Below are 26,155 nucleotides of genomic sequence, written 5' to 3'. Positions count from 1 at the left end.
TGAAAGCTGACCGATCCATCATCATTCTTCTGGCTGACAAGGGTTCCACGACCGTGGTACTTGATCATCGGGAGTATGTGTCTGAGGGACTGCGACAGCTTTCAGACAACTCCACATACAAAGTTTGCCAAGGTAATCCCATTCCTGATGTCCTGGCGGAGCTTCAAGGAATCCTCAGAACCTTAGGCCCCCTACAAAACCTTTCACCTGACTCCATCAAACTCCTGACCACACCGACACCTCGCACTCCTACCTTCTACCTACTTCCTAAAATTCACAAACCCAAACATCCTGGCCGCCCCATTGTAGCTGGTTACCAAGCCCCCACAGAATGTATCTCTGCCTACGTAGATCAACTCCTTCAACCCATTACATGCAGTCTCCCATCCTTCATCAAAGACACCAATCACTTTCTGGAACGCCTGGAAACCATACCCAGTCTGTTACCCCCGGAAACCATCCTTGTAACCATTGATGCCACTTCCCTATCCACAAATATCCCGCACATCCAGGGCCACGCTGCAATGGAGCACTTCCTTTCACGCCGATCACCTGCCACCCTACCTAAAACCTCTTTCCTCGTCATCTTAGCCAGCTTCATCCTGACCCACAATTTCTTCACTTTTGAAGGCCAGACATACCAACAATTAAAGGGAACAGCCATGGGTACCAGGATGGCCCCCTCGTATGCCAACCTATTTATGGGTCGCTTAGAGTAAGCCTTCTTGGTTACCCAAGCCTGCCAACCCAAAATGTGGTACAGATTTATTGATGACATCTTCATGATCTGTACTCACAGTGAAGAACAACTTCAGAATTTCCTCTCCAACCTCAACTCCTTTGGTTCCATCATATTCACCTGGTCCTACTCCAAATCCCATGCCACTTTCCTTGACGTTGACCTCCATCTGTCCAGTGGCCAGCTTCACACATCCGTCCACATCAAACCCACCAACAAGCAACAGTACCTCCATTATGACAGCTGCCACCCATTCCATATCAAACGGTCCCTTCCCTACAGCCTAGGCCTTCGTGGCAAACGAATCTGCTCCAGTCCTGAATCCCTCGACCATTACACCAACAACCTGAAAACAGCTTTCGCATCCCACAACTACCCTCCCGACCTGGTACAGAACCAGATAACCAGAGCCACTTCCTCATTCCCTCAAACCCAGAACCTCGCACAGAAGAACCCCAAAAGTGCCCCACTTGTGACAGAATACTTCTCGGGACTGGATCAGACTCTGAATGTGGCTCTCCAGCAGGGATATGACTTCCTAAAATCCTGCCTCGAAATGAGATCCATCCTTCATGAAATCCTCCCCACTCCATTAAGAGTGTCTTTCCGCTGTCCACCTAACCTTCGTAACCTCTTGGTTCATCCCTATGAAATCCCCAAACCACCTTCCCTACCCTCTGGCTCCTACCCTTGTAACCGCTCCCGGTGTAAAACCTGTCCTATGCACCCCACCACCACTACCTACCCCAGTCCTGTAACCCGGAAGGTGTACACGATCAAAGGCAGAGCCACTTGTGAAAGCACCCACGTGATTTACCAACTGACCTGCCTACACTGTGATGCTTTCTATGTGGGAATGACCAGCAACAAACTGTCCATTCGTATGAATGGACACAGGCAGACAGTGTTTGTTGGTAATGAGGATCACCCTGTGGCTAAACATGCCTTGGTGCACAGCCAGCACATCTTGGCACAGTGTTACACCATCCGAGTTATCTGGATACTTCCCACCAACACCAACCTATCCGAACTCCGGAGATGGGAACTTGCCCTTCAATATATCCTCTCTTCTCGTTATCCACCAGGCCTCAATCTCCGGTAATTTCAAGTTGCCGCCACTCATACCTCGCCTGTCATTCAACATCATCTTTGCCTCCACACTTCCACCTCGACTTACATCTCTGTCCTTACTCTTTGCCTTTAAATATGTCTGCTTGTGTCTGTGTATGTATGGATGGATATGTGTGTGTTTGTGTGCGTGCAAGTATATACCTATCCTTTTTCCCCCCCCTAAGGTAAGTCTTTCTGCTCCCGGGATTGGAATGACTCCTTACCCTCTCCCTTAAAACCCACATCCTTTCATCTTTCCTTTTCCTTCCCTCTTTCCTGAGGAAGCAGCCACTGGTTGCGGAAGCTCGAAATTCTGTGTGTGTGTTTTATTCATTGTGCCTATCTACCGGCGCTTTCCCGCTTGGTAAGTCTTGGAATCTTTGTTCTTATTATATACAAAGATGATGTGACTTACCAAACAAAAGCGCTGGCAGGTCAATAGACACACAAACAAACACAAACATACACACAAAATTCAAGCTTTCGCAACCAGCGGTTTCTTCTTCAGGAAAGAGGGAAGGAGAGGGAAAGACGAAAGGATGTGGGTTTCAAGGGAGAGGGTAAGGAGTCATTCCAATCCCGGGAGCGGAGAGACTTACCTTAGGAGGAAAAAACGACAGGTGTACACTCGCGCGCGCGTGCGCGCTTGCACACACACATATCCCTCCGCACAAACACAGACACAAGCAGACACTGGCACCTCATCCAGACTACCCCAAAGATTAAATGAATTTTTAGAGCCCACCGAACAGAATTCTAAAATCCGTGTCCTACTTATGCAAGACAAAACACACCAGCCCTATTATGTAAAAATGTGCAATAGCCTGTGGCAACTGCAAGAAGAAGATCCACACTGGGAAATGGTAAGACTCAAACTAGGAGAAGGAGATGATGATAATAACTTTAAAAATGTTATACTATTTATAAAAGAGCATTGTTTCACCAATGTACACCTAACCAAGAACGGTCGTGCATATGTTTACTTCAAAAGTTGGTAGATGAATTCATTCTTTACAGTCACATATGGGGTCATTATGGAGTTTCGAAATGCACCAATAAGGTGAGCACGTACTGCTACTTCCCCATTATGGGGTGCCGAATTCTCCATGTAATTCAAAAATGTATTACTTGTCAGAAGATCAAACACTTCAACAGATCAAAATTAACTGAACTGCATCCAATAGTTTGCACAAAACCTTTAGAATTAGTATCATTGGATGCTGTCAGTCCTTATCCAAAAGGAAAAGGCAGTTTAAGTATTTAACTGCCTTTTATGACATTTTTTTCCAAGTATGTTTGAGTTGTATGCAGTGAGGTCAGTGAGCGCTAGTTCTATTATTATAAGAATTGGAGATGACTATCTCCTGAGAGTAGGGAGTCCCAGATACTGTTAACTGATAATGCATTGTACTTTACAGATGAAAGATGGAAGGAATTATGACCACAAATAAAATAAAACACATACTGTTATCACAATTCTATCCTGAAGGAAGCCCATTGCAAGGGTGTTTATGGAATCTTATAGATTTGTATGCTGCTACACACCACAAAAACATACAAAATGGATCGAGTTTACCTTGCCATTTCAGCAAATCATTAATAACTTGCCACATACTTTGACAAGTTTTACACAAACTGCATTAATGTTTAAGAGACATTAAATGGATGAGTGGGGAAAAAAACAACAACCTATTGTACCCATGGGAGACATGTCATTTAATATATGTTAAGTCTTGATTAATTTAGGAGAAAAGACTGAGTAGAGAGAAAGTTTTATGACAAAAGATTAAGGCGCAATGTACAATTTCATAGAGGACAAGAAGTATTGTTGCAAATGCTGCCAAAGTCTACCAAACATGGAAAACTTAACTGCAAATGGCAGCTCTTATACAGTGGCCCATTTATGATTACGCAAGTCCCTGATTCAAGATCATATAGATTAGCTTACCCTATAAGTGGATAGGTCAAGGGACTTTATCCACACAAGGATGTAAAATAATTTGGAATTTGTACGCTGAATGGGTTGAAAAAAGGTTAAACCAACTCGTGAAGTTATTGCGCTTAAGTATAGCGAAAATATTTCAGTAGAAAATTATGAAAGTTGTTCACTTCGTTCCTCTTTTGTTATTTATTTACGTGTAAATGGAAGCAAGGTAAGTCATTACTTATTTAAGATTTGTTCACTGACAAAAGGATGTTGTGAGATAAGTAATAATTGGAATTTAATTACCATGATGGGAATTCGCTGCTAAAAGATAGACACCTTCCAACCACAAAGTGATAAATGTGATGGGGAATTTGCATCACAGGACAGTGACCTTGGTGCATGTGTGAGGGCAAAATGAATCCAATGTGCTGCTTAACACACCAGACACTCAGCTAAGATTGGTGGCTGTACACCAAGTAGAATATACTCAAAAGATATGGAATACAAATTGATTACTAAAATAAGAATTAAACTAATATAATGAAAAGAGAACTAAGATAAGGACACATTTACATTAGAATATTGCTGCGCGGTGTGGGATCCTTACCAGGTGGGATTGACGGAGGACATCGATAGGGTGCAAAAAAGGGCAGCTCGTTTTGTATTATCACGTTATAGGGGAGAGAGTGTGGCAGATATGATACACGAGTTGGGATGGAAGTCATTACAGCATAGACGTTTTTCGTCGCGGCGAGACCTTTTTACGAAATTTCAGTCACCAACTTTCTCTTCCGAATGCGAAAATATTTTGTTGAGCCCAACCTACATAGGTAGGAATGATCATCAAAATAAAATAAAAGAAATCAGAGCTCGAACAGAAAGGTTTAGGTGCTTGTTTTTCCCGCTCGCTGTTCGGGAGTGGAATAGTAGAGAGATAGTATGATTGTGGTTCGATGAACCCTCTGCCAAGCACTTAAATGTGAATTGCAGAGTAGTCATGTAGATGTAGATGTAGAAGGAAAGAAAATGAACTAATTATGGGAATATATCTACAAACTAGCTTACTATTTGCATTATACACACAAAAATCTACATTACGGCTACATACAAAATATACTGAGCACTGTGGTATAGGAAACCCGTATACACAATGAAAGAATGAATAATTTGCTCTGAATAAGCTACGAGAGGGGGTTTTGATCTGTGCCTCATCTAGGAAGATACCTATTAGTTTTTTGTGCACTCATTGTATGAATATGCAAGAGACGGAAAAGGTAAACTAAAGTAGTAGACATGCTGTTAATATTTGCTGTCTCACAAAAAAGGGTGGAATTCTAACAATCAGTCAGAAAATAATGAACTAAAAACATTCACATACTGGATGAAAATATATTAGTTTATAAGTAACCTTAAGTTTTTAAAAGAGAACAATGCACGGTCATGTCCCAGTAATGAGGAGAAAGAGAATGTAGGTAGCTAAGAAATGGGCTGCACCACAATATGAATAATTACTACATAAATATGTGTATGAATGGATAGTGTGAATGTTATATGTCAATATAAAATAGTTTTAGTACGCAAAATATTGTGAAATGAAGTACCTGTAATGATTGTACTTCAGAGTACTTAATTTATACTTTTCACTCCTCTGTATGATAATAAAGGATAAAAATGGGTCCGACCATACAATGAAGAATACTAGTAACAGATATGAATGCCAAATGCAAGTGTTGAAGACATAATTATACATGATCATAGCTTATCTCAATGTCTTTCTACAAACATTTCCTTTGACACAACTTTTATAGCAAAGTATTTGCATATAGACATATTATCATACAGAGGAGTGAAAAGTATAAATTAAGTACTCTGAAGTACAATCATTACAGGTACTTCTAAGCAAATGACATAAGTAAACTAGTATGACACAATGAGGTTAGCCTTTTATCTATAGTGCCGCAAACACCGAGTGAATAGTTTGTTGCAAAACACACATAGCATTCACAGAGAATTTGCTCAATCATTGTGTGACGTACAGATGAATAATTTCAGCATGAGACGATAAATACTTCTTTATATTCTCCATCACAGCTCCCAGTAAATTCGTAGACCGCCTTAGAATTGAGAGAGGCTTGGCCAAGCATAGTTATGCTTGTTTGTGTTGGAAACACAAGAGTGTATCAGTCTGGAATTACAAATACTTGAGTTAACAGAGATGAGGACAGTAGATCTGCAGGTTACACACACACACACACACACACACACACTTGTATATATAAATGATCTATTAATGATGAGAATTAATATGAAATAATTTGTCAGAGAAATGTTGCCTTATGAATTTTGAAGGTGAAAACGACTTCTTAAATGTTATTCACTTGAGCTTAAATATTGTTAAGCAAACAGTGAAAATGATGTGACAAATTCATATATAAACTTGTATACAAGTGAAACGTATTTGGCCTCGCGTGTCAGCTAATGTCAAAATTACATTTATGTGTAGTTATAAGGAGCAAATTTACATCATGTTTTATAAGGAGCAAATTTACATCATGTTTTAATTTCTTTATGTAAGGCATATAAAATTTTATGCATTTGTACAAAGGCATAGAAGGAAAACTATATATGAAAAGAGTGTTTAACATACTTGAAATGAAAAGGGACATTAGGAAAAACTGTCCACATATCTTACGTTAAGTGTGTGGTGAATGAGGAACACACACTTTTGTGAAGCGGTGACTAAACTTGCGTGTACCTACAATGATAAAAACATTCTTAGTGTTCTTTGCAGTGGCACTGGATGCTGAACTTTACTATGAGGGAGAAACTAAAGTAAGTAATTTATGGACTTGCCTAGAATACACTGAGCTCTCAACATGATGCCAATGATATGAGAAGGCCTTTGGATGGCGAAACATGTGGTAGACGATTTGGTCTATACAACTATGGTCAGAACTTTATGGCTTTTCCATCACAGCATCAAACTCTTTAACCAAACACACATCAATATACACTGATCCTACAGAGTTAACAGACTCTATAACATGCAATTTGTCACTGTTTACAAAGTTACAGACCCAAGGCTAAACTGTTCTCCGTAGTTGCATTAATGGTACTACAAGGCACATGCACAACAAACGCCACTTAGCATATGAAGATGTGGCAAACTATGGGTGGCAGTTACACGTCAGTAACGGAACAAAAGACTCTCATTCAAACATGCCATTTGTCGAGCCATGTTCTGTCAGAAACTGAGCCCTTAATTTTTTGTAAATTTCATGTAAGTTAATTGTAATGAAGCTGACATGTGAAGGGGTTAATAGTACATAAACTTGGCCACAAATGAAGGGATTTGATCCCCAGCCAGACCAGAAAGTAGTTAAGTGGTACTTCCATATGAAATTTGATTACTTATATTATGTATGTTTGTAAAATGCACCACTACTGTGTACTGTTGTCCAGTACTCATGGAAATTGCCAGTATAAAGTACAGGGGCAGTTGTGATAAATCTTATGTTGATTTAGCCATAAAGTATGTCATTCAATAAGTATCACAACACTGTACGGGGGAAAGATGCACTACAAATATGCCTGCACCAGAAAGAGAAAAGTACAAAGCTGATATCAAATGTTTCGCTCGTCAGCTATCTGTCTCTTCCTGTGCGTGATTCTAAGTGTATGTATCAAGTATATACGAGACACAATATATATGTTTGTGTAAAAGTTTTGTAATATATCTTCTGGAATGGGATGTAGTTTCTTTCATTTCTAAATTGCTCCTCCTGAAAATGATACCTGGATAACGTACCCTGCAATCTGGATAGAATGGTGACATTATTTATGATTGTATTATATTCATTCTTTACCATGGAGGTGGACGGTGCATTCTTTTCTTCAAGAAAGAAGAGATAAGTATCACTCTATTTAGAGGAGAATTTTAATATATTAATCGACTTAGACTGCCACAGAGGTAATCGTAACAAGGTACTGTGGAAGTGCGAACTTAGAGGAGTGAATCACTGCTGGTAGAATTATCTGCAAGCCACACACTTTGAAATAATCGAAATTACCCACTCCTCCTTATGGCGCTAGTACCTAAATACTGGTGTAATGTATTTCATCTCCAAATGGTGCAGTTATTGCACCCCTCTGACCATCATGCATATAAGCATTTTGTACAGTGGTTTCTGCGTGGCCAAGATGTATCAAGCTATTGGTTGGAAATAGAGATATATTACTTGCAACAAATTTCATTAAGGAATACATATACTGAGAAGCAGTGGTTAGAATACAAAGTTCCTTGAACAGGTTTCTACATTATGTTCTTGAATTTACACCACAAATGATTTTTATCACATGCTTTTGCATCCTAAAAACTTTTGCTCGGTTTGATGAGTTGCTCCAGAATATGATCCCATATGACATAATAGAATGAAAGTAAGTAAAGTATGTAAGGTTTTTATATATTTATATTTCTTACATTTGACATCATTCTCACAGCAAATACAGACGTGTTTAGGCACTTAAGCAATTCTCTTGTATGCCCTTCCCAACTGAAGTTATTATCGAGTTGTAATCCCAGAATTTTAACACTGTCAAAGTCTTCGATCTGCATGTCTTCTTATATTATACACATGATGGAAGGAAATCTCTTACAGGTTCTGAACTGCATACGGTGGGTCTTCTCAAAGTTTAGTGACAGCGAATTAGCTTTAAACCACTTATTAATGTCAGTGAAAATTTGATTAACAACTATTTCTAAATCTGTACTTAACTTGCTACTTATTGCAATGCTTGTATCATCTGCAAACAAAACAAACTTAGCATCTGGCACTGTAACAAATGAAAGGTCATTAATGTACACAAGAAAAAGCAATGGGCCCAAGATGGAACTGTGAGGAACACCACATGTGATTAATTCCCAGTCAGATGAAGACAGACTGCTTCCTGCACAGGTATTTTGCTACGACACCCTTTGTTTCCTGTTAGATAGTTAAGACTCAAACCATTTTGCAGCATTGCCAGTGACACCAAATATTCTAATTTATTTTTAACAAAATACTATGGTTCACACAGTCAAAGGTTTTCAACAAGTCACAGAAAAAGCCAGTAGCCTCTAATTTATTATCTAATGAATTAACTACATTCTCACTGTAAGTGTAAATAGCTTTCTCTATGTCACAACACTTAAAAAATCCAAACACTGACTTGGAAAATATATTACTTGCAGTCAGATGCTTAAGGAGACACTTGAACATGACCTTTTCAAATATTTTTGAGAAAGCTGGCAAAAGAGAAACTGGTCGATAGTTTGATGGTATCTCTTTATCACCCTTCTTATAAAGAGGTTTAACTTCATCATATTTTAGCCATTTTAATGGATGCAAGACTAAAGAAAATCAAATTGCATTCATGTGGCTGGTCAACCCAGGAACAGAATTTAGTGACATAAAGTGGTAAAAGATGTTCAAAATTCTCAAAAATGTAGGAGTAAGCCATAAGGAAAAAGAGGTAATATACAATATGTACAAGAACCAAGAATTAACGATAAGATTGCAAGACCAAGAACAAAGAGCTCGGGTTAAAAAAGAGTGTAATGCATGGAGGCAGTCTTTCCTCCATAGTTCAATCTTCACGTTGAAGAAGCAATGATGAAAATAAGAGATAGGTTCAGGAGTGAAATTAAAGTTAAGGGAGAAAGAACATCAACAATAAATTCCCCTACAATAATGCTAATCACAGTGAATATGAGGAAGAATTACAGGACATACTCAATGAAATGAACAGTTTACTGAGCAAGTAGTTTTGATTAAGAGTAATTTAGAAAGGCAATAGTATTGAGTTGCAAAAATGAGATAAATAATAAACTTAACATCAAACTTGTGGATCAGAAGTGTGGCTACCTCGGAAACAAAATAGCATATGATGGATGAAGCAAGGAGGATGTAAAATGCTGACCACCACAGGCAAAGAGGTCATTCTTGGCCAAAGTAAGTCAACTAGATTCAAACAATGGCCTTAATTCAAGGAAAAAATTCTGAGAATAAGCATTTCGAGTGCACAGTTGTATGTAAGTGAATCACAGACTGGGAAAACCAGAAAAGAAGAGAATCAAAGTATCTGATATGTGATGTTACAGAAGGATGCTGAACATTATGTGGATTGATAAAATAAAAAATGAGGTTCTCCACAGTACTGGAGAAGAAACCCACATCCTTTCATCTGTCCTTCTCCTTCCCTCTTTCCTGATGAAGCAACTGCCGGTTGCGAAAACTCGTAATTTTGTGTGTGTGTTTGTGTGTTATTTTATTGTGCCTGTCTACCGGCGCTTTCCCGCTTGGTAAGTCTTGGAATCTTTATATATAATGTGTGTTTGGTAATGTCTTGTGAATACTTAAACTACAAAACTTCCGTTTATATTCTCCTCCTGTTCCTCAGGTCATATCACTGGTGATATGTATTAAAACAAAGGGGGACTTCTGGTACACCTGCAGCAAATGTTCCACTTCTTCCTTAAGAATGACAACAACTTAACTGTTAGTAGAAATGTGGCTCATAGTGGCTCAGTTGCCTCCTGAGTCATGTCATATGGCAAATATATCAGTGAACTTGGTCTGCGAAGTTCAGATTTGATAAACAAAGGGTTCTCTAGCTCAAAGCTAGTCAGCACTGTCATTCCTCTATCTTCATAATCTCTGGGTATGTTTTAGTGTACATTCTTCCAGTGACCGGTGATATGTGCTATGGCTTGTATGAATCAGAATGATGTCAATCTTTATTAGTTCATCTCAGCCCCAAAGTGAACTATGTGCCAAAGTGGTTTATAGCTTGTAAGACAAAGCTGTGGTCTGTGGGCAATGTCTAGGGTATCTACTACATCCCCTGTAACATCTTGATGGAGTCATATATAGATTCACACAAATTTAAAAGGAAAAAAAGCCTTAACTGTTTGGGCAGACTGACTGAGAACACTAATATCGCTTGTACAAAGGGGCTTCACAGAAGACATCATGAAAGTTTACTATTACTTGTCGAATACATCAATGTTGAATTAATTTGTCTCAAAGTAAGACTTTATTTATGTATCTGAGAATGTTGTTATTAATGTTTGAATTATGGTCATACTGCATCATTCTGTAAAAGGAAGGAAAAATGTGGGCGATGCAGGAACGATACCCACAGAGTGCAGAAATATGTTTACACTGTTTGGAAGAAGACAGTATACGTGGTAGAAAGTAAGTTACAAAAATGAAAGCAGCAAAATAAATTCTGTGTATTAAAACAAAGATGGAGGCTGCAAAATAAAAACCACTGAAGGGATTGTAAAGCCATTGCCTACAGAAGAAGGTGTAGTGGCTGCAAGAGTGCTGAGGCATCAAACACGTAGCTAGAGAGATGTGGGTGTAATCACACATGATGACAGAGTGGGCACGTGCACAGCTGACCTTCCTCTGCACTCAATCATCCTGAAAACAAAAAAATGGTGACTTCAAAAGAAGAAGAATGGCATATAGGGTGTTATCTGTCAGTGGAAAGAGTGTAGGGAATGGAAATTCATCAAGGAATAGCACATGTGTACAAAGGACACCGCATGTCCATTGCACAGATCAAGGCATGGCACAAGTAGTTCAAGGAAGGAAGAATGTTGTTGGTCAATGTGCATGATCTGGAATGACATACTACATGATTATTACCATTCTCCAGCAGGTGGATGTCCTCATTATTGATAACAGGTGAGATACGGTGGCAGTCATTGCCCCAAAGATCAGACTGAGCTTCGGAATTGCAATGGTCATGCAGTGCTGTCCATACAGTTGTCCCATTCTTTGATGAATTTCCATTCTCCGCACTCCTTCACTGTGAGGAAACACTACACCCCTTTGCTTTTCTTTTGAAGTCTCCATTTCTGCTGTTTTTGGCACTCATGAGTCTAGTGGATGGTGAATGTATGCACATGCTTACTCAGTTGACACAGGGTGTGCGTCCGTGTCCCTCTAGGGTAGAGTTGGGGCCTCAGTGCTCTCATAGGGACCACTACTGCTTCCAGATTAAGACCAATATTAATAACTGATTTTGACCTCTCTCACTAACTGTGACATCTATCTTTTACATTTCTATCTACATTAAAAAAAAGCTTCTCCAAACAAGGAGTCACGGGGACAAAATGTCCATTTCACGAATGTCTTTGGTATTGAAATGTAAGCTCATTATTTTCACAACTCATGCAGAACAACTTAGGTCATTGTGTACCAGAAATTTCAATCATATGCATCCCCCGGAAACCATCCTTGTAACCATAGATGCCACTTCCCTATACACAAATATCCCGCACGCCCAGGGCCTCGCTGCACTGGAGCACTTCCTTTCACGCCGATCACTTGCCACCCTACCTAAAACCTCTTTCCTCGTCACCTTAGCCAGCTTCATCCTGACCCACAACTTCTTCACTTTTGAAGGCCAGACATACCAACAATTAAAGGGAACAGCCATGGGTACCAGGATGGCCCCCTCGTATGCCAACCTATTTATGGGTCGCTTAGAGTAAGCCTTCTTGGTTACCCAAGCCTGCCAACCCAAAGTTTGGTACAGATTTATTGATGACATCTTCATGATCTGGACTCACAGTGAAGAACAACTCCAGAATTTCCTCTCCAACCTCAACTCCTTTGGTTCCATCAGATTCACCTGATCCTACTCCAAATCCCATGCCACTTTCCTTGACGTTGACCTCCATCTGTCCAATGGCCAGCTTCACACATCCATCCACATCAAACCCACCAACAAGCAACAGTACCTCCATTATGACAGCTGCCACCCATTCCATATCAAACGGTCCCTTCCCTACAGCCTAGGCCTTCGTGGCAAACGAATCTGCTCCAGTCCTGAATCCCTCGACCATTACACCAACAACCTGAAAACAGCTTTCGCATCCCGCAACTACCCTCCCGAACTGGTACAGAACCAGATAACCAGAGCCACTTCCTCATCCCCTCAAACCCAGAACCTCGCACAGAAGAACCCCAAAAGTGCCCCACTTGTGACAGAATACTTCCCGGGACTGGATCAGACTCTGAATGTGGCTCTACAGCAGGGATACGACTTCCTAAAATCCTGCCCCGAAATGAGATCCATCCTTCATGAAATCCTCCCCACTCCACCAAGAGTGTCTTTTCGCCGTCCACCTAACCTTCGTAACCTCTTTGTTCATCCCTATGAAATCCCCAAACCACCTTTCCTACCCTCTGGCTCCTACCCGTGCAACCGCCCCTGGTGTAAAACCTGTCCTATGCACCCTCCCACCACTATCTGCCCCAGTCCTGTAACCCGGAAGGTGTACACGATCAAAGGCAGAGCCACTTGTGAAAGCACCCACGTGATTTACCAACTGACCTGCCTACACTGTGACGCTTTCTATGTGGGAATGACCAGCAACAAACTGTCCATTCGCATGAATGGACACAGGCAGACAGTGTTTGTTGGTAATGAGGATCACTCTGTGGCTAAACATGCCTTGGTGCACAGCCAGCACATCTTGGCACAGTGTTACACCGTCCGAGTTATCTGGATACTTCCCACCAACACCAACCTATCCGAACTCCGGAGATGGGAACTTGCCCTTCAATATATCCTCTCTTCTCGTTATCCACCAGGCCTCAAACTCCGCTAATTTCAAGTTGCCGCCACTCATACCTCACCAGTCATTCAATATCATCTTTGCCTCTGTACTTCCGCCTCGACTGACATCTCTGCCCTTACTCTTTGCGTTTAAATATGTCTGCTTGTGTCTGTGTATGTGCAGATGGATATGTGTGTGTGTGTGTGTGTGTGTGTGTGTGTGTGTGTGTGTGTGTGTGTGCGCGCGCGCGAGTGTACACCTGTCCTTTTTTTCCCCTAAGGGAAGTCTTTCCGCTCCCGGGATTGGAATGACTCCTTACCCTCTCCCTTAAAACCCACATCCTTCCATCTTTCCTTTTCCTTCCCTCTTTCCTGAGGAAGCAGCCACCGGTTGCGGAAGCTCGAAATTCTGTGTGTGTGTTTTATTCATTGTGCCTATCTACCGGCGCTTTCCCGCTTGGTAAGTCTTGGAATCTTTGTTCTTATTATATACAAAGATGATGTGACTTACCAAACAAAAGCGCTGGCAGGTCAATAGACACACAAACAAACACAAACATACACACAAAATTCAAGCTTTCGCAACCAGCGGTTTCTTCTTCAGGAAAGAGGGAAGGAGAGGGAAAGACGAAAGGATGTGGGTTTTAAGGGAGAGGGTAAGGAGTCATTCCAATCCCGGGAGCGGAGAGACTTACCTTAGGAGGAAAAAACGACAGGTGTACACTCGCGCGCGCGCGTGCGCGCTTGCACACACACATATCCCTCCGCACAAACACAGACACAAGCAGACACTGGCACCTCATCCAGACTACCCCAAAGATTAAATGAATTTTTAGAGCCCACCGAACAGAATTCTAAAATCCGTGTCCTACTTATGCAAGACAAAACACACCAGCCCTATTATGTAAAAATGTGCAATAGCCTGTGGCAACTGCAAGAAGAAGATCCACACTGGGAAATGGTAAGACTCAAACTAGGAGAAGGAGATGATGATAATAACTTTAAAAATGTTATACTATTTATAAAAGAGCATTGTTTCACCAATGTACACCTAACCAAGAACGGTCGTGCATATGTTTACTTCAAAAGTTGGTAGATGAATTCATTCTTTACAGTCACATATGGGGTCATTATGGAGTTTCGAAATGCACCAATAAGGTGAGCACGTACTGCTACTTCCCCATTATGGGGTGCCGAATTCTCCATGTAATTCAAAAATGTATTACTTGTCAGAAGATCAAACACTTCAACAGATCAAAATTAACTGAACTGCATCCAATAGTTTGCACAAAACCTTTAGAATTAGTATCATTGGATGCTGTCAGTCCTTATCCAAAAGGAAAAGGCAGTTTAAGTATTTAACTGCCTTTTATGACATTTTTTTCCAAGTATGTTTGAGTTGTATGCAGTGAGGTCAGTGAGCCGGTGTGGATGTGGGAGAGGAAAGACTGAGGACTTTGATTTGGAATAGGAGTTGACGGGTGTGTTCATTGGCTGACTTGATGTGTAGGTGAAGGATCAGGTGGGTGAGGGCAATGGATTGTTCACTTTGGAACTGGTATAAGGACTGATGGAAAGAAGGATTGCAGCCAGAGATGGGAACTTTAAGTGCGAGGCCTTTGGTGGTAACGCCAAATGTCAGACAAGCCTGAGAAAATAAAATATGGGAGCATAATCCGGCTAGGGCGAAGGCATGTTTGCGGAGGGAATGTAAATAAAACTTAATGGGGTCGTTGTGGGGGTGTTGTGAGGGTGACATGGTATTAGAAGGGGAAAGTGTAACATGAGACTGAAATGAAAATGAAAATAAAAATATATGGGGAGAGATAAAGGTGAACTAGAAAGCAACTGGAAATCTGGTGTGAAGAAAGGCGAAAAAGTGTTGGTTAAAGTTGGGCTAAGTTGATCCTGTGGTGAACTTGTGTTGGTAGACAACGATGTGCATAAAGGTTAGGTGGTTGTGTTACCACCAAAACACATTAAAGGGTGGAGAAATTTGGGAAAATTTCGAAAAACTACGTGTAAATGTATTAAAAGCCAGAGTCACGTGTGAAAGCACCCACGTGATTTTCCAACTGACCTGCCTACACTATGAAGCTTTCTATGTGGGAATGACCAGCAACAAACTGTCCATTCGCATGAATGGACACAGGCAAACAGTGTTTGTTGGTAATGAGGATCACCCTGTGGCTCAACATGTCTTGTTGCACGGCTAGGACATCTTGGGACAGTGTTACACCATCCGGGTTATCTGGATACTTCCCACTAACACCAACCTGTCAGAACTCCGGAGATGGGAACTTGCCCTTCAGTATATCCTCTCTTCTTGTTAACCGCGATGCCTCAACCTCCGCTAATTTCAAGTTGCTGCTGCTCATACCTCACCTGTCTTTCAACAACATCTTTGCCTCTGTACTTCCGCCTCGACTGGCATCTCTGCCCAAACTCTTTGCCTTTACAAATGCCTGATATATATATATATATATATATATATATGTGTGTGTGTGTGTGTGTGTGTGTGTGTGTGTGTGTATACCTGTAGGTAAGTCTTTCCGCTCCCGGGACTGGAATGACTCCTAACGCTCTCCCTTAAAACCCACATCCTTTCGTCTTTCCCTCTCCTTCCCTCTTTCCTGAAGAAGCAAGCGTTGGTTGCGAAAGCTTGAATTTTGTGTGTATGTTTGTTTGGTAAGTCACATCATCTTTGATTTTAGATATATTTCTCCCACATGGAATGTTTCCCTTATCAACATACCAACGCTTTCATTTGGTCAGTTACAGCAATGAAAAAACATAGGCTCCAATCAGGATGTTATAGAAGTTAAGGGAGACAGCCGGGATCTGAACCATATAACAGAATACATTTGAAAATATTTTTTGAGAATAAGTACATATTTTCCAGACTAAAATAAGATACTACTTTTGCATGCAATTCCATGTTGTATTTTTATAAATTTCTTAATGTGAAACTCCTGTAACATACGTCAATTAAAAAACAATGAGCCACTATTACACCTAAGCTTTGCTTTTATATAGGATATTTTTGCAATGACAAATTAAAACAAATTTTGTTGGAATAATAAATATAGTAAATTAACTAGAGATATTTCAGCCAAAGTATCCCATTATTATAAAGTATGAGCCAACACACTTTCAAAATTATAACTAAGATCTGATAACAAAAGTCAGTCAAATGGCAAAAGTGTGCCTCTAAATTCCACTGAAAAGCAAAGTTAGAAGAAAGGCATTAAGCATTACTTACCTACCGGAACATCAGAGTTATATTCAGGTAAATCGGGTTGCTGCTGTGCTGCTTTTTCATCAGCATGTTTACTATTAGCGTCTTTGGTGCATTCAATATTACCAATACATTCACCTGCTGACTGTTGGTCTGTGTTTATATTGACTTCATGTTCAACACTTCTTGTCTCAACAGCCTTCTCTCTTTGGTCATTGTTGTGAATGCTGCCTTCTCCTTCCTCTCTTTCATCATCATTCTCATGAATGTCACTATCACCATCACTACCACTACCCTCCTCCTCCTCCTCTTCCTCCTCCTCATCCTCCACCATTTTCTCTTCTTCCTCCTCTTCCTCTCGGAAGCTGCGGAGCCTATGATTTCTCTCACCAGCTGCAAATGTTTTACAAATGAAACAGTTCGATTAGTATTTCTTGTAGCCATAATCATTCACAGACTATTAAAACAATAAGGGGCATAAAAATCTGAAAAGTTCTGGAACTTCAAGAGAACATAACTTTTTCAATAATGCTATGCAGTAAGTCCCAAAATAAGTTTATTTCAGTCTGCGATTGAAGTTAATTTTATTATACAGGGTGAGTGACATTGAATGACCTAACATCCCTTTTATTTCGTGAATGATTACACATACTGAAAAGCAGTTTTCAGCAGATGTTTGAGTGTTGAGCAGCACATTTTTTTTTGTTTGGTCAGTGTTTTTAGTGCTGGTATCAATGGAGATACTGAAGCAAGTATGTTTTTTAAACTGAATGTATAATTTTTATAAATACATTCAATAGCTCTAGAGAAGACTATTACAGTGATCTGTTAATGCTGACATTGAAATCTGTAGTAAAAAAAAAACCAGAAATGTCCTAGAATTTGACAGCATGGTGGCTGGAATCAGCATTAGCGGTGCAAACACTGCCAATCAATTGCCTGTCTACTTCTCTGCACTGCAGGCCACTTAATTCTGCTTCAACATTCCTTGTGTGCAGGCATGTAAATCAATGATGATAAGTTTGATATAGTACTTTTCTAGGGTAAATGTAAAAGAAATGCCATAAAAACAACATAGTGGTGTAGAGCTATCTATCCAGTTTGCCTACGTCTCATGTGCCACGCAACTGGACCAGTTATTAAGACACTAGTGCAGACACGCTACTTGAACATCAAAAAGAGGACAAGAAAGAAGGTTGGAACTGACAGAGAACACAAAGAAGTTATTCTGCTTATGATGCTAATGAATCTTAACAGTGGTGCCAAGTGCCATTGCATCCTGCATCTACCCCTATCATCTGTCACTACATCATGCACTTAATGACTGTGATTTCAGACAATGTACAGAATTATGTCAGTTTACCCTTCAGCAACTGAGAGACAACCTATGTTTTTCCAACATGTGCTCTCTACCAACGAAGCAACATTTACTAACCACACTAATGCAAATCTGCATAAAATGCACTGCTGAGCAGCAAAATTCATATTGGTTTCGTCAGGTGTAGCATCAACAGACATGGAGCACAAACACATGGTGCGGCATCATAAGAAAATTGCATTGTGATCTTACTTTATCCCAGGCATTCTAAATGGATATTCATATGCACAGTTTCTGATGAAAATTCTGCTGGTTTTTCTAGATGAGGTATCACTCGATATTCGACAGTGTATGTGGCTGCAACACAACAGTTGTCCAACTCACTCATCCCATGTTGCAATGCAAAGCCTTCCTGGATGTTGGATAGGATGAAATTTGAATTGCCAGAGCATTCACTACCATATCATTCACTGTAATTCCACCTGTTCATCATTCTTTCGAATGGCAGCTGCAAATATGCCTTTCAGTCCATGATCAACAGTTTGAACACATGTTTAAATAAATGATAAAGTTATTTTTTTGGAAGGCAAAATCCATGTTACGTGATCTGAGTGGTTACCAAATCACTGATAGTAAATTATTTACTTCATTTACATGTGTATAAAATTGCATTGTAATGTCAAATAAGTTCGACATCATGTACTGCATGGTAACTCTGTTATTACATGCTTCCGTTTAGCATTAAACCACAAAAGAATATTTATTTTGTGGTGCTAAGGTAATCACCAAAGTATTTTCAATAAAAGTTTTAGGTCAACGAATGTATCCCATATGATATAATTTAGAGCTGCGTAGGTAGAAACAGTTGTCTGACAGGACTACTTTACCTCTACGAAGCACACAGAGTCATGTACAGGAAAACATAGGTCAAATCATCCTTCTGATATTTAGATATTTAATACAGTAGTTTCTTTTTGCAGCATATAAGATCTATTTATTTTTGAAGGGTGAACAGCTGACTTCTCTGTTTCAGCTGACATAAATCTGGGAGGATACACTAATGTGAAATATTTTTCCTAAACCTTTTGTGATGTGCTAGAGTCTCGCATACATCGTATTTTGATATACAACATTTGCAGGGGAATCTGCATCTAGGTCATAAGTTGGTTCAAGGGCCTACCTTGAGATATACAATTACACAGTCAGCTCAGCAGTGTTTGCACTGCAAATGCCATTTCCAACCACTTTGCTCTCACACTCTAGGACATTTCTCTCTCTCTCTCTCTCTCTCTCTCTCTCTCTCTCTCTTTTTATGACAGGTTTCAATGTCAGCATTAACAAATGCTATATAACTGTAATTGTCTTCTCAAGAGCTATTGAATGCAGTTATAAAAAATTATGTGGTTTCATTAAAAAAAATACTGTTTTCTGTATCTCCTTTGATAACAGTGCTAGAAATATTAACCAAACAGAAACCTACATGTCCCTCGACACTACACTCTAATATTTGCTGAAAAATCACATTTCGATATGTGTTAACGTTCACAAAGTAAAAGGCGTGTTACATCTTATGTGTATCACCCTGCACATTAGATTATGCACATCAATGGACACTTGGCCAAAGAGGTTTATGGGTGAATACCTAGCTTCTTTCTTTACCACATTTCGCAATAGTGATTGATAGTGTAAGTCATTTCTCCACTGTGTACTATATCACAAATGTTACTGTTGTTTTGGAACAGTAACTGGCTATGAATTGAAAACACAAATAACTGTAACTAGTCACTAAAATTATACTTTCATCTTTTGGTGAATTTATTTAAATTGACAAGACATAGATGATCTGTATACACATCTTTTCTGAGTAATCCTTGACAATGTCTGACCGTAGAAGACACACAATTACTTTTAAACATAACTGAAAAGTTACATGGTGGCTTTGATTTCATAGATAATGAGTAATATACTACGAATACCTTTAAATGATCACAGGCTGATTCTTGAGTTGTTAAAACTTCAAACAGAAGCTTCTCTAAAGTGGAGCTACAGATAACTGCTAAAGATTGTATGGAAAAGGGACCAATTTTATAAGATACAACCAGAGGTATCAATGAACAGACAATTTGATAATGGAGATAGTGTTTGTAAACAGAAGGTGGGGAAGTTTAAAATTCTAGAGGGAGACTAAAGCTTGACTTCAATAAGCACTAGAAAAGGAAATCAGCAAAGACTGTGTAATGAGCATTAGAAGCTAACAAGTACAGCGAGTGTATTATATTGGGTTGGTGCAAAAGTTCATAGCATTTTTCTGTAAGTTTAATGAACACAACAGATACACATAAAGAAGACTTTAGTCATCAATAATATATTCTCCTTCACTATTTAGAACAGTCTGCTGACACTGGAGTAACTTTCCTACTCTGTGACTGTAGAAATCATGTGGTATTGAGGCAGAGAACTCATTGAGCCATGTTTGGAGCCCATTTCCCTAGAAAAAGGAAATTTGTTGCAGGTTGTTTGATAGAGAGCAGGAAAGATGAAATCTGAGAGTGCAAGATCAGGTAAATAAAGTGAATGCAGAATGACTTCCCAACCCAACTCCTGTATATTGCTCTTTGTCATCTGGCAGATGGGCATTATCATGGAGTAGCATCTCTTCACGCAGTCTTCCTGGTTGGTGTTCTTGGATTGTGTCTGCAAGACATCTCAGTTGTTGACAAGGAAAGCAATTTGTAGTCCACCATTGTCGCTACTCCATCAGATGCAGAACATTACCTGTTGTGGGTGCCAGTGGGTCACTGAATGGGGAGTCGCTACTTTGTTTGGTCCAACCATTTCTTTGTTTTCCTTATGTTAGTATAAAAACACATTCTCTCATTATCAGTAACAATACAGATCAGGAATAGTTGGTCAGGAATGGTAGGTGTTGTTCATGAGCCAACTGATGACAAGCAAACTGAGATGCATATATGGTCACCTGCTGATATTTGTAATATCAGCTTAAAGGATGCAGTACCCATGCACCCAATTTTTTAAACATGTAACACGTCAGCCTCAGTTGCAAATGAGAAACGAAACTTCACCCAGGTTTCAGCCAAAATAATTTGGCCTTCTTCAGAAGCAGTTTATTGTCACTTCTGAAGAAGGCCAAATTATTTTGGCTGAAACCTGGGTAAAGTTTGGATTCTATTTGCAGCTGAGGCTGACATGTTACACGTTCAATTATCACAGTTGCTGACAGGGCTGCACAATGTTAAAAATTCCAATTTTTTAATCTTCCCCATTGCATAGAAATATCACATGGTGGTGGAATGATCACAGTTCATCACATATACCAGTTCTTGAGTACAGCGATATGGATCACTGTGGATTAATATGTTTAAATGATCTTTATCAAATCCCAAAGGTCTTCCTGAATGTAAATAGTCACTAATGTCAAAACGTTCCTCCTTAAAATGAGAAAACCATTTTGTTGCTGTGCTCCGTCCAATTGCTTATCCCCATACATGGCACAAATGCTTCCGGCTACCTCCGCTACTGTCACCTCTCTACTGGACTCGAACAGAAGGATATGCCAGAAATGTTCCAATTTCTCCACTTGGAACTCCATTTGCTACTGTCCACAGCTCTACTGACTATGGCAAAATGACAATATGTAAACTCAGGCAGCAACAGTGAACTACAAATAAAAAATGAAAATTGATAAATAAACACATAGCAAGTGGAATACCAAATTTCTATTTTTTTTTTAAATCTTGTGTTGACTGACTCTCTCTCTCTCTCTCTCTCTCTCTCTCTCTCTGTCTGTCTGTGTGTGTGTGTGTGTGTGTGTGGGGGGGGGGGGGGGGGGAGGGGGGGGGCGAGTAAGCACACATGATGTGTGAGTGTAATTGAGTTTTTCTGTGTGTTTCCTGTGGGGCTGCTACAGTAACTTGCATTGTCAATTTGTTTTATTATTAACTTTATCTGCATATAGTGATCACTGGATGCGTTATAGTGGTTCCACCTGCTTTTATTTTCCTTTTCTTTTTTGTCCTCAGTGTTGATGTACTGGCTAAAAAATGGGTTGCGGAAGTCAAACACTGACTACTTTCAACGATGTAGCCAACAGATGTTCAGTTACGTTTCCCTGTCTTTTCCTTTCACTTTTCACAAGATCCCATACACACATTTATATGGCCAGTGCACTATTGTTTAACTTTTGATAAGCCTCATTAATAGTTTGCACGCAAACCTCCACATACTGCTACAATAGTTTACTACTGAACACCTACGAGCAGTAAAAACATCGTCATTGTTTTTACAATTGGCCTAATTGTTTAACACTTATTCCACAGTTAAGTCGAAGCATTTTTGTTGTCCTAACCAACACAGGTTTCTCATCTGAAACTCGACCGTGGACTGACTGTCTTGCGACTAAAAATCAGGCCTTTATATATCGTCACAATAATAGGCCCAGAAAGTACACATTGTTCGATGTTTAATTTCAGAAATTACAAATAAAACTTAACTCATTCGATTAACTGAATACATTGAAAAAATAGTTCTTTTTAACAGATTCCTCTATTACAGGAGTTAGGCCAAATTATTTGTTTACATCATGAAATTAACAAATATAGTTACGTAAACAATACTTTTGACAAAACTTTGGAATTAATTAAGGGCTGGCTTTGCAAACATGTTTTCAAATAGAGCTAAATAGATACCTTAAGATTACTAGTATTTTGTCTTCCAAAAGTTTATAACTATTACAGAATTTATATTTGTTTATATGTCAACAATAGAATTTAAGTTACGAAACAATTACTGATTTCACCCTATAACAAAATATACTAACTAGGAATAGTCAAAATAAATTAGAAAATCAATTACATACCTAAAACTAAGCACAAAATTAGATCTGGTGCTATAGTCTTTAAAACGAAGTGCTAATCTTTCCCTTTTATGAAAATGCAGAGTATATTCACGTATGTTAATGATAAATAGTTAATCATGAAAAAAGGAATTTAAGGAGACAGATGGTGGGAATTAAAATTACCCCTGCTTGCTTTGTCACAATGTTTATTGAGTTAGTACAAAAATACTGCCTATCTGTGTGCTGGGGATTGCAAGAAGAGTGACAGATAGCAGTGAGAGTCCTTGAGGATCTCTAATAAACTTCAAAATAGGATTTTCTTTATTCTGTAACTAAATACTTATGGGTAGGAAGTCATGTGTTTGGTACTCCAAGGCAAACTTTATATTTTTGTGGAGCTGTTTCGAAGTTTTATGTATTTCAATTAGCAAATCATATTGACCGAAATTGCCAAGCCATCTGTTTGTTTGTAGAACTTGTAGCTGAATTTGAAATATTCTGTCTGACAAAATAGTGAAGCCTCCACAAGGGGAAGAGGAAATGAAATGAAATCAAACATTGCAGTTTGAGAGAGTATGTAATGTTATTTCATTGATTACAAAACCAAGTCAAATTTACACATAACTTGTCAATATGGGTCCACTTATCAGTGTGGAACTGCGCAACCCCTGGTTCAAACACACACACTGATACGGCAGGGGAGGGTGTCATAAGGCCTCTGTATCCTCTCCTGAAGCAAGCTGGCCCACAACTGTTGTAACCCGTACTTGACATCCTCGATACTGGCACTGGGACATAGTTGAGGTCCAAGAGTATCCCACACATTTCTTCAGGGACAAATCTGAGGATCCTGTTGGTTATGCGAGTACCTCAACATCGTGCAAAAGTTCACAGACACATATGTCGTGTGGATGAAAATGCTGAAAAATGGCATCACAACAGAACTGCATGAGGTAACACATGGATGCAGAACATCTGTAAAATATCACTGTGCCAACTATGTTCCCTCAATCACTACTAGTCACATTTGATGATTCCCCACACCATGATGCCACAAATGACAAAGCTATATGTCTACAAAAAAAATTGGAAGAATGGGACCTCTCCCTGGGTCATCATCATGTTAGCAGACGATGGTCATCCTGGACAGTGCAAAACCCTGATTCACTATTCGGCAGCTTCCATGTCACAGCATCATTCCAAACACAGCTGTTTGTGTTTTGATTTTAACGGCACCCTTTGCTTGTTATGGTAGTTCCCTTGTCTGGCTGCAGCTAGTCTCTCACCAAGAGTGCAGATGACACATATGTTGAAAGGAGTTGTCAAATGGCAGATAATGGGAGGGTTTACAATATGCACAATGCACAATATGGTGATCCTCCCTTGTGATGACAGATGTGGTTGACCAGAGCCCTAAAAATGAGTATGACTGTCCCCACATCTCCATGCAGATCACCAATGGGCCACTGTCACATCCTAAAGCCCCACAAATCCAGATACTGCATGATTTCACCAGCTGGTCGTATGAGAACCACAATGAGGCCCTTTTTAAACTGTGTCATGCGATGATATTGCTGTCTCACATGAGTTAATAGCACCTCTGTGTCCTTCAAAGTGATCACTGTTCACGCCCCTATATACCACATCAAGACTGGTAATAACACTAAACATGAACAATGCAAACTCACTCAGGTGTAGCACTAATTATTTACGTACCTGCTGATGGATGAAGAGATTGATGAAATATATGATGAGATAAAAGAAATTATTCAGACAGTGAAGGGAGACAAAAATTTAACAGTCATGGGTGTCTGGAATTTGGTAGTAGGAAAAGGAAGAGAAGGAAACATAGTAGGCGAATATGGAATGGGGGTAAGGAATGAAAGAGGAAGCCGCCTGGTAGAATTTTGCACAGAGCACAACTTAATCATAGCTAACACTTGGTTCAAGAGTCATGAAAGAAGGTTGTTTACATGGAAGAGGCCTGGATATACTAGAAGGTTTCAGATAGATTATCTAATGTTAAGACAGAGATTTAGGAACCAGATTTTAAATTGTAAGACATTTCCAGGGACAGATGTGGATTCTGACCACAATCTATTGGTTATGAACTGTAGATTAAAACTGAAGAAATTGGAAAAAAGGTGGGAATTTAAGAAGATGGGACCTGGATAAACTAACTAAACCAGAGGTTGTACAGAGTTTCAGGGAGAGCATAAGGGAACAAATGACAGGAATGGGGGCAAGAAATACAGAAGGAGAAGAATGGGTAGCTTTAAGAGATGAAATAGTGAAAGCAGCAGAAGATCAAGTAGGTAAAAAAAAAAAAAAAAAAAAAGGGCTAGTAGAAATCCTGGCGTAACAGTAGATACTTTGAATTTAATTGATGGAAGGACAAAATACAAAAATGCAGTAAATGAAGCAGGCAAAAAGAAATACAAACATCTCAAAAATGAGATCGACAGGAAAAGCAAAATGGCTAAGCAGGGATGGTCAGAGGACAAATGTAAGCATGTAGAGGCATATATCACTAGGGGTAAGATAGATACTGCCTACAGCAAAATTAGAGAGACCTTTGGAGACAAGAGAACCACTTGCATGAATATCAAGAGTTCAGACGGAAACACAGTTCTAAGCAAAGGGAAAGCAGAAAGCTGGAAGGAGTATATAGAGGGTCTATACAAGGATGCTGTACTTGAGGACTTTATTAGGGAAGTGGAAGAGAATGTTGATGAAGATGAAATGGGAGATATGATACTGCATGAAGAGTTTGACAGAGCACTGAAAGACCTATGTCGAAACAAGGCCCCGGGAGTAGACAACATTCCATTAGATTTACTGATAGCATTGGGAGAGCCAGCCCTGACAAAACTCTAACATCTGGTTAGTAAGATGTACGAGACACAGCAAAGTACCCTCAGATTTCAAGGAGAACTTAATAATTCCAATCCCAAAGAAAGCAGGTGGTGAAAGATGTGAAAATTACCGAACAATCAGTTTAATAAGTCACGGCTGCAAAATACTAGCACGAATTCTTTACAGATGAATGGAAAAACTAGTAGAATCCGACTTTGTGGAAGATCAGTTTGGATTCCGTAGAAATGTTGGAACACGTGAGGCAATACTGACCTTACGACTTATCTTAGAAGAAAGATTAAGAAAAGGCAAACCTATGTTTCTAGCATTTGTAGACTTAGAGAAAGCTTTTGACAATGTTGACTGGAATACTCTCTTTCAAGTTCTAAAAGTGGCAGGGGTAAAGGGAGCGAAAGGCTATTTACAATCTGTACAGAAACCAGATGGCAGTTATGAGTTGAGGGATGTGAAAGGGAAGCAGTGGTCGGGAAGGGAGT

At 39.6% G+C, this 26,155-nt stretch overlaps 1 protein-coding gene across 2 annotated transcripts in view; it reads right to left on the bottom strand.

Moving 5' to 3' along the window:
- LOC126267533 (glutamic acid-rich protein-like) overlaps positions 1 to 26,155 on the bottom strand; it is a 477,667-nt gene that overhangs the window by 66,475 nt on the left and 385,037 nt on the right. For both annotated transcript variants that reach the window (XM_049972835.1, XM_049972834.1), the window contains exon 11: positions 16,654 to 17,022. In XM_049972835.1, the coding sequence (XP_049828792.1) occupies positions 16,654 to 17,022 (369 nt within the window). The remainder of the gene's footprint in view (positions 1 to 16,653; positions 17,023 to 26,155) is intronic.

The sequence above is a fragment of the Schistocerca gregaria genome, chromosome 4, assembly GCF_023897955.1.
Source record: "Schistocerca gregaria isolate iqSchGreg1 chromosome 4, iqSchGreg1.2, whole genome shotgun sequence".
NCBI lineage: Eukaryota > Metazoa > Arthropoda > Insecta > Orthoptera > Acrididae > Schistocerca > Schistocerca gregaria.
Note: the sequence above shows the minus strand (reverse complement) of the source record. Positions and strands in the feature narration are given on the sequence as shown.